A 10500-nucleotide genomic window follows, 5' to 3' on the forward strand; every position below is an offset into this window, starting at 1 on the left:
ATTTTTGAGATCTATTCACTGACAAATCTCAGAGGACTATTTATTAGTGTTAAAAAATAAAAATTTAAATAACATCATTTACAAAGATAAAATATACCAATCGGAGCACAAGGAAGCATCATTTGGTAATTTTTTTGACCAAATTCCCTTTGGTTATTAGCCAATGCATAACTCTCAAAAAATAATGTGGAATCAAAAAAGAGAGCACCTGATTTGAATACTTGAGTCAAAAGTTATTGTCTTCCAAAGTTTTATGGTAAAATATCTGAAATTTGAAGAAAAATTAGAATTTTTTTTGACCAAAATCTCTTCAATAAGATGTCATTGGGTGAATTTCAAAAAATTATCTGAAATAATAAAAATCGTCTACTTGATACACACGAGTCGAAAGTTATATAGCCTTTTGAAATTTTGTAATCAAATTACTGACGTTTTGTGCCACGTTTTACCATCTGAATGATGCAAAGTCGCATTTAGGTAGGACGCGACTTAGCACAAGTTGCGCCTTTATGAGGTGTGACCAATCAGGTCTACCTAGGGCATGATTGATTGGTGTAGATTCATATATTGATTTCAAAATGATATATTTTCGTAATTTTTTATTTAAATAATAATAATAATTTTTTTTGCCTCTTTCTCTAAACGTAGCAAATTTTGGAACTTGACCATAAAAAAAAAACATGAAAAAAGGTACCACCGGCACCCTGTCTAGTAAGTAGTATATTCTACTTAAATTCAGAATCCATCTTCAACTAGAACGAAGACCCAAAAATAAAATATAAAGAGAAAGTCCAATAAGGTGAAGAATCATGGCAAGGTCATTGGTGGGGTCCGCATCACTTGCCCCTCCAATCCTTTCTCGCCCATACAACAATGCACTAATTAAATCCCTCCACTTGTCCTCTTCTTCTTCTTCTTCTTCCACTTTCTCCGCCGTCCACGTCAGCTCCTCCGCCGCACCAATGGCCAGCCACCACCCTCATCCCTCCTTCGAAATTGTCGGTGGGGCACATGACCGTTTCCTCCCCGCTCTCACATACTTGGCTCGTCCCTACCACCCTTTCCCTCTCCTTGGTTGGAACCGCCACGTGGAAACCATATTCGCTTCTTTTTTCCGATCAGTCCCCGACGTCAGGCTCCGCCGTGAGTGCCTCAGGACCCAAGACGGCGGAGTCGTCGCCCTCGACTGGACTTCCGGCGACGATAGACTTTTACCGGCCGATTCTCCACTCCTCATTTTGCTGGTTCGTTATAACCACCCAACAAAAATTAAAAAAAAAAAACAATTTTTGTTAATTTGAAAGAAATGGGTATCTGAAAAATTGTAATGGGTTTTGTGCAGCCAGGTTTAACTGGAGGTAGTGGGGATGCTTATGTGAGACACATGTTAGTTAGAGCTCGAAGTAAAGGATTTCGTGTTGTGGTTTTCAATAGCCGTGGTTGTGGTGATAGCCCTGTTACTACCCCTCAGGTAAATGTTGCTTTTTTAAAAATACATATGAAGTTTTGAATCTGGGTTGACCTATTTTTTGTGATGCTGATAATTTATGTGTGAACACTGATATGCAGTTCTATTCAGCTTCGTTTTTAGGAGATATGCGTGAGGTTGTTTCCCATGTCAGCGCTAGATACCCCAATGCTAATTTATATGCTGTTGGTTGGTCACTTGGGGCAAACATTCTTGTTCGTTACTTGGGTCTGGTAAGATTATTATTGCTTATTGCTGCCTTAAATTGTCTACCCCTAGGACTAGGAAGAAAAGAAATAAAAGCTTTGTCTTTGTTTGGTAGAAGTAGTTGTTGTTTTGGAAAGTCAATAAGTAAGGGTCAAGAGTTTGTTGACTGGTTTGAAGGATAAAATGGGTTGGTTGATATGTTTTGTTTTGAGTAATGAAAATCACTACCTCACACTTGCTCGGTACAGCAAAAGTGCGGAAAGGCCTTTGAAATTGCACTTCACCCTCATTAATTTTGGCTACCCCTGTAGCTCGAAAGTGAGTTAGAAGTGATTTTTCACACGCTATCAAGCAAAGTTTAGTGAAAATTCAATTATTTATTTGATCTATCCCACTCCATTTTCACTCTCTTTATTTCTCCTTCCCATTTCACGCCTACTCTAACAAGCATAGCCCTAAATGTGCTAAAAAAATCTTGGATACAAGTCATGTACTTTCATTTTATTCATCTGTTTGATGTTTAATATCATCTGCTTGTGTTCTAACTTCTAGTAGTTGCAGTGAGCTAATTTTAGGTGGATCATCTTTACCTTTTTACATTAAATATCACTTCTGGCATGTTATTTATGTTTTTCATTTGCTACTTTCAGGAATCCCACCATTGTCCTCTTTCTGGGGCTGTATCATTGTGTAATCCTTTCAATTTGGTTGTGGCAGATGAGGACTTCCGAAAGGGTTTTAACATAATTTATGACAAGGCTCTTGCGAATAGCCTTTCCAAGATTTTCAACAAGTGATACTAATTTATATTTGTTATTAATGGTTATTCTAGTTACTTATTAATGGATCCATTTGCTGGAAACATGACAGTATCACTAACGACATTTATTTATCTTTTTGGGTGCAGGCATAATTTACTCTTTGAAGATATTGATGGTGAATATAACATTCCAATGGCAGCCAACCCCAAGTCTGTTAGGGACTTTGACAATGCACTAACCCGTGGTATGTGTCCCTACTTTACAGAAACTGGATAGATAGATCACAATTGTGAATTATTATCTTCTCAGATACTCGTCTATGAGGATTTGCAGTTTCTTTTGGATTCAAGTCTGTGGATGAATACTACTTTAATTCAAGCAGTTCAGATTCCATAAAACATGTTCAAACCCCTTTGCTTTGTATCCAGGTAAAAATATTTGACTCAAAAGAATTATCTATTTTGATATTTACTGGCGTAAATTGATAAGAAGAAAAATACTTTATGCATTGTTATCTTGAATAAATTTCCTGTCAATTGTAATTTCGTCACCTCCATTCATTGATTCAATTATACTTTCTCTCCTAAATTAATATGAGGCTATGTTCCCCTTATTTTCCAAATTAGGGGTTAGAACTGATTTTGAGAAGCACATACAGAGTTATATTTTGGCAGAAATATGACTGAAAATGATCACTTTACCCCATCCAATCAACATGAGAACTCACTATATGAGATGCAAGTTCGTGACTTTTACCATAATTAGTAGGTCCTTTCGAGTGACCTTCTTGTTGAAAATTTACTTATTGTGTATGTGCTTCTCCCGATCATGAGTTTTAATCCCTCATATGGAAGGCAGAAGGATATTATAAAAAATCTTGGGGAAAGTGCAATTGGACTTATAAATATGGGTAAGTGCAACTGACCCTTTTTAATTTTGAATGCTATATAAATTTGTATCTTTCATTTAATCAAAAACTGATAATGACAATAGCACAATACCTAATTTCCATCTGGCTGATATTTTACCTCCAAAAGGTTTGAAATTTTAACTTGTTTTGGCAATGATTTTATTCCTTTATAGTGTTCACATGCTTCTTTATGTTGCAAAATAATGATATTTAAATGGTTTAAACGAAGAAGAAAGTGTACAAGAATTATGAAGTAAATCTTCAATCTGGACTGACTTTTATAATCTGTCATATATGAAGCCATCATCTTAAAACCCAATTGGCGCTAGCCCTAATCTCTTAAGACTGGGACTGCTCTGGTTCTTGCACCTGCCATTGTACAAAATATATGAATATATAGATAGAACTCAAAAAAATCTCTTTCCCTTTTTCAGGCAGCCAATGATCCGATTGCTCCTTATAGGGGAATTCCTTTTGAACATATCACGGTATGCAATTTTTTTTCTTGTGATTATGAAAATTAGTGTTACCAATCTGGACTAAAGTGTGCTGGGTAATATGGAATTCAAATGCTGAAAAAATTATTTTCATTGCATTTTCTTTTACTATATTTTTAAGTCCATCATTTCTGTTATGTTAAGTTAACAAGCATTTTATTATACTTATTCAACCCTCACAATTTCGAATGTACCAAGCACACTCTTCAGCTTGAGCATTGTGATTTTCATATCAAAGTCAAACAATTGACAATTGATTAAGACTATTATTTTTGCATTGCCACACTTGGTTGTGAAGATAGTAGTTATAACTTATAAGTCAACAGTTTTCTCTTGTAGCCTTGTAACCCCAAGGCCCCAATTTTTTTTTTCTTTGGTATCTTCCTATATATGCCTGCTCATTAACTAAACTCCCATTCGATTGTATTCTCTCTCTTTTGTGTATCTATTATTTAAGTAAGGTTCGTGCTTACTTACATATTCATTCGTTTTATTTTGACTCCTTAGTTAAGTATATTCCTGCTTATTATGTCAGCAAAATCCAAACTGCTTGTTAATAGTGACACCCAAAGGTGGCCACTTGGGTTGGGTTGCTGGTGATGAAGCACCACTTGGAGCCCCTTGGACTGATCCTTTGGTAATAGATTTTATTCAATATTTAGAGAGGGAAGCAGTTAAGGCCCCCGAAACCTCTACTAATCCAGCAGGTAAAGAGTCCTTGTACCATCTTGAAGTGTAATTTGGCAATCTCCTACATATTCTTTAGCACATTCGTAGTCCCCAGAATGATAATGTATCAGCTAGTGCATTCTTGTTTGTACGTTTTACGTGGAGTCCAGCAGATAATGGATCGCACAACTCAGAGGTCGATATCAATAATGATCAAATATTTCATTCACATACTTGTCAATGGATCATGGATGCCCTGTAGATAGTATATAGAAATAACTATAAAACGAGCATGATTCTGTTAACTGTTTTAACATTCATTACTTATTTTTTCAACTTTCAAATTTTATTGCCGAATTTATTATTATTTTATTTAACTTCAATGCTACACTTTCTGAACAATTTTTTTTCGATTTTATTTTGTCGTTACTGGATCTCCAGTCATCCTGCAATCTGAAACTGAAAGTAATGTATAATATTAAAGCAGTACTCAGCAAACAATTACAGCAGTTAAACGTTCATTTGACAAGGCGCAGACTTAATAGTGGTAATACTGAAAGGTTAGAAAAAGGTCTATTCCAATAATATTAAAGATCCTCATGCCAAAGATCTAAGGAACTACATTTCAGTTTCGTTCTTTCAAAATAAGCTTCATCTAAGTATCTAAAGCTGAAAAAAAAAAAAAAAAAAAAATGTTTCTACCTAGCTGGTAGAATTCATGTTGAACTCATGTTAATTGATAGCATTATATTAAAAAAAATAAAAACATGGAAAGTTTGGAAATTTACACCTTAAACAGAGGCATGAATCTGTTTAGAGCGAAATGAAACCGATAATTGATAATAACTAAAGCCTAGGTGATACATGAACCTTTAAAGGATTCTTCATCACCGTTGTGAATTGCAACTTGTCTGACAGATCAACTTCTTCTCCATCCATGGCCTTCCACTCAAAATTCCAAACAAAATTGGCCACAAAGTACTCCAAGTGAAGCATTGCTAAACCATAGCCAGGACACATTCTTCTCCCAGCCCCAAATGGCATCATCTTTATCTCTTTACTTCCCATTATATCAAACGTTGTGTCTCCATTTTGCTCACTGTTGTTCATGAATCTCTCTGGCTTAAAGGCCAAGGGGTCATCCCAAGCTGTAGGGTCCCTACCAATCTCCGCAACTAAGAAATTCACAGAGGCAGAGGTAGGCACCGAATAACCATTCAAAACAACATCCTTTGTTACTCTATGAGGAGCCACATAGTGTAATGGTGGGTGACGCCTTAAGCCCTCCAAAATCACAGCCTTAAGATATGGCAATTTTTGCAAATCTTCATCCTTGATTTCGTTTTTCTCTCTATCAACCATGACCCCTCTAATTTCCTCCACAAGCCTTTCTTGGATATCAGGGTATTTAACCAAGTTTGCCATGATCCATTCCAATGCTGTTGAAGTTGTATCTGTTCCAGCGTTCAGAAACTCCGAGCATAAGGTGCAAATTTTACCATCATCCAATGATTCCAAATCCAACAAAGTATCCACATATGACATAACAAATTCATCTTGATCATTGTCCTCTTTGCTATTACTTAGTTTCTCTTCCTTGGCTTTCCTTCGAGCGTTGATATAAGGAATCAACACAGCTTCTTGGTCTCTTCGTAGCTGTAAGAATTCCTTCCATCGCTTCCAGAACAATATCCTAGTAATTGGTGGCCAAAAATTCAAGACATTGTATCTGGCAAAGCTGAGAAGCATAACACGTTGACTATCTTCTATTTCTCTTATTTGCTTCTCATTGAGTTTGTCACCAAAACACATAAGAACAAGCAAGCAGAACATGCCATATCGAAAATGGTCAACTACCCTTTTGGGGTTGCATGCATCTGAATCAGATTTAAGGCGTTCTAGAAGCATGTCTAACACCCACTTGCGTGCATGTGCATAGGACTTAACCTGTGAGGGATGAAGGATTCTTGAAGTGAGGTTGCGCCTTAGGAGGCGCCATATGGGGCCATAGAAGCTGAAAAGGATGTCATGTTGGTTGCTGCTAATGATCTTCTTTGTGGGAAGTGCCTTGGGGCGATCTGCGAAAATGGTGCTATTTTGGATTAATGCTTGATGTGCAAGGAAGCGATTGGCAATGAAAATATCTGTTTGAGAACCCATTTGAAGAGTGAAGATTGGACCATATTTGGCATGAAGATTTTGAAGAAGTGTTTTAGGATCGTTATTGTATTGTTTCAGCAATGTAAAGGTGCCTATGATGGGCACTTTTGGAGGCCCCGGAGGGAGAGGATAACTGGGAAAGACAAGGTTACGTATGGCTTTGAGAATTGGTAAAAGGCAAAGACAGAGAATAATGAAGATTAACCAGGCTTCCATTGTAACTATTCTGCATGAGAGTGAGTTCTTTGTCAGTGGTTGATAAGAAACAAAAGGGAATACTTGAAACTTAAAAAGGTGGGTTACTAAAATTCAAGTGGTTCTTTCATGCGTGCTTATAATCTAACAGCCATGAACTAATAACTTAAGTGTCAGTTTTAGCATAGAATTGAATGGTCATGTATGTTTAATTAACAATTCCTAAAAAAACTCATGCGTTGGGGTAATTTAGTTTTAATGAGATGAATTAGTGCTATAATTTTTTTTAAAAACTTCACTTACCTGTTTTGCTCAAAAATTAAATACGTTTAGCTAGTAACAATATTGCAATACATAGTGACTCATTAAGGTATGGGTTTACTGTTTGTCATTTTTTTTTTTTTGGTACATTGCCAGGAGGTATCTCCATTCAACCTTCTCTGGGCACCATGCCTTCGGGGTACGGCCCGTTTGGGCTAGCCCCTCATTGTAACAGTGGGTGCACTAAGCTTCGCAATCGGAGAAAGGACGAGACTAATCCCCCAACCGAAGATTTTTGGCTTATCCTTTGGCCCCCAAAGATTTTCCAAGAAACTGCTTGAGGCAAGGTTTGATCCCTGCACCAAGCAATTCCTTGGGAGCCTGCACTAAGCAATTCCTTGGGAGCTCAGCTGCCAACTGAGCTACTCTTGGGGGTTAGTGTTTGTCATTTTATATGACACAACTTTGTGTCATTTTTAATAAAACTACGTCGTGTTTTTTCATTTTTACTAATTTATAAAATTGGAAATAAAAAGAAAATGGAGGAGAGAGAATGTAAAAATTTACCAAAACGAAGTAGTTTCGTTAAAAATGACATAACTTTGTGTCATTTAAAATGACAAACATTTTTCCCATAAGGTATTAACAGTTATATTAACAAACTTTTTATTTACAAACTAGGCTATGTATTCCAGGGATTACAAACATTTTTAAGTGTATACTCCCTGAAGTACATAATATAATTTATAAACAAAAAATTTGTAAATATAAACTACCCATATAATTATTGGAAAATACTTTTCTTATGTTACATAAGAGAAGTATTATCTCTTACTCAAATAATAAATAGGAGAGAGAAAAGAGTTGGCGGTGAGAAAAAAAATTATTGTGAAACCCATTTAAAAAATATGAGTGTAGGAGATAATACTTTTCTTATGCAACATAACATAATAAAAAAAGGGCTTGTTGTTTGTCATTTTAAATGACATAAGTTATGTCATTTTAGGAGAGAGATAGACACAGAAAATGAAAATCATGGAAGAGAGAAAGTGGGTGGATTTTTTTTAAATTAAAATTTAAATAAAAAATTTATTCTGTGTCTATCTCTCTCTTAAAATGACATAACTTTATATCATTTAAAATGATAAATATTTTTCCTTAAAAATATTACCCATAATTATTATACGAGGAAGGTTATAGTTACTACATCTTTTTTCTTACTACCTCTTACTACTAAACTTAATTGTTGATTTCTGTCAATCTAACGGTTAAGATTGATTGGATAATATTTATTAATTAATTATTAATTTTCAATAAATCTTAACCGTTAGATTGACGAAAATCAACAGTTAAAATTTAGTAGTAAGAAAAAGAGATAGTAAGTATAACCTAATTATTATACTATAACTTACGATAGATCATACACAAGATACTTTTGTACGTTTTCTAGAAGTTTTGCGTTGAATCCAAAACACATCAGAATATAATAAATTAAAAGTACGAGGTGATTTGTGGACATTAATTAAGAATAAATTATTTATTAGTCAAGTTTAAGAAATTATTTGAACTATATATGCATCAAACAGGTTTTCACAAACTAAAGTCAAATTACAATCACATATAACTCTTTTTTGTGAAAATGGATTGGATGCAATTGAAGTATTGAACCTTCAATGAAATGGCTGCGTCGTTATAATCATATAGATATCTTTTCTGAATATACGAAACAGCATAAACATATTACTCTTCTATTTTGGATTAAGAGAGTTTTCATCTGCATGAGAATTGACCATATTAAAATGAATTACTATGACTCGAACTTTCTATCGTGCATATAATACAACGTGTAAAGTGTTAGTTTAAGCGTAAAATTAAATGGTGATTGATGTTTACTTAATAATTTTGTATGTGTTGGACTCATTCTACTTCAATTAGATGAATTAGTGCGAAGACTCTAGGTCAGTGGGTGCCACTTTCGTATAGTGCAATTTGAATTATGCATCAACTAGCTTCACTCTCATAAAATTGTGACAAAAAGAAACGCAAGAGTGCTTCTCAAACTTCTCCATGGGTTAGTTGGTCCACCTCGTCAATGAAGGTAAAGATGTAATTACGTATATGTTAAGAGATGAAATTCTATAACCTTCCACCTTATTTCTAAAATATGTAGATATTTATAAGGCCAATAAATTTAGAGAAGGATACTTAAAGGTTTGGATCCTCTCTTTTTAAATTAGAAACTATTTTTAAGCTTAAGTTAAAAAAAAAAAGAGCTTAAAAAAAAAGCAAAAAGTTGTTTTATGATTCCATAAAATTTTTAGCTTAAAAACACATATTTCAAGAAAAATCTTTTTTTTTCTCTATATCTATAGCTCTTCATTTCAAAAAAAAAAAACCCACATAATTTAAGAAAGACTGATAACAGCTTAAAAAAAACTCCTCCTAGGAGCTTATGATTTTTGACTTTTTTTTTCATTATGAAAAAAAGAACTTTTTATTATGGGAAAAATGTGTGTCATTTTAAAGGATGTAAAGTTATGTCATTTTAAGAGAGAGAAAGAGATAAATAAAAGAAGAGAGAGTTGACAAAAAAATTAAAGGTGTGGGTCCCACCTTTTTGTGAGAGTGAAATGATATAAGTTGTGTCATTTAAAAGGATAAACATTTTTTTCTTTCAATATAAGAGTTTTTCTCAAAACCTATTTGATTTAATTTTTCCTCATAAGAGGAGAAGCTAAAAATAAGATAATTCAAACAGTTATAAGGAGTTTTATAAAGGTTCTGGTGATTAATGACTAGATTTCTTTAAAACCTTCAAGGGTTCTAGATCGCTCCCAGGGTTCTAGAAATTTTCAGAGTCCTAAATTCTCCTTTATTGTTCTAAAATTTCTTCGACATTAAGTCTTTTAATAAAAAGCTAACCTCAATTATGAGCGTGCAAGATGTTATATAATAATATGCTTAAAAAATTGAGTGGATACATATAATTATATAAACCATGAGGATGGCATTTGAACATAAAAGATACAACAGTCTCACTGAAATTATTAATTCTTAGCATGTATCTCTGCCTACCCTACCTACCACCATGTGGCTCCGCAACTGCACTTTATTAGTTAGGTGTAAGGAATTATTTGGAATATGCATCCAACCATTAGAGTCAAATAAATGCAAGCCTAATACATGCAATATACCTGGAGCAATATTCATTTAGTTTTAGGTTTTTATGTTTGGAAAATATTAGTTTCATTTTACATGAGGTAGCTTATATCATTTTCTCTCACTTCGATTTTCGCACCTCTTTTTTTTTTTCTTTTTTTTTTTCTTGCAATGGTGAGACCCACCTAGTTTCTCTCTACAACATAAGATACC

At 34.3% G+C, this 10500-nt stretch overlaps 2 protein-coding genes across 2 annotated transcripts; one reads left to right on the forward strand and one right to left on the reverse strand.

Moving 5' to 3' along the window:
• The first annotated feature begins 776 nt into the window (after positions 1-776).
• Positions 777-4767, forward strand: LOC133298390 (embryogenesis-associated protein EMB8). Its single transcript, XM_061497657.1, has 8 exons — positions 777-1244; positions 1343-1471; positions 1570-1701; positions 2326-2468; positions 2583-2680; positions 2770-2864; positions 3781-3834; positions 4379-4767. Exons 1-8 carry the CDS (start codon positions 810-812, stop codon positions 4580-4582), a joined length of 1290 nt encoding a protein of 429 aa, XP_061353641.1. The 5' UTR covers positions 777-809; the 3' UTR covers positions 4583-4767.
• Positions 4768-5358: 591 nt separating this feature from the next.
• LOC133298570 (cytochrome P450 89A2-like) lies at positions 5359-6888 on the reverse strand. Its single transcript, XM_061497895.1, has one exon. It carries the CDS (start codon positions 6886-6888, stop codon positions 5359-5361), a length of 1530 nt encoding a protein of 509 aa, XP_061353879.1.
• Positions 6889-10500: the final 3612 nt, after the last annotated feature.

Source organism: Gastrolobium bilobum, unplaced genomic scaffold (assembly GCF_033153095.1).
Source record: "Gastrolobium bilobum isolate Gb01-03AN ecotype WA unplaced genomic scaffold, APGP_CSIRO_Gbil_v1 utg3870, whole genome shotgun sequence".
NCBI lineage: Eukaryota > Viridiplantae > Streptophyta > Magnoliopsida > Fabales > Fabaceae > Gastrolobium > Gastrolobium bilobum.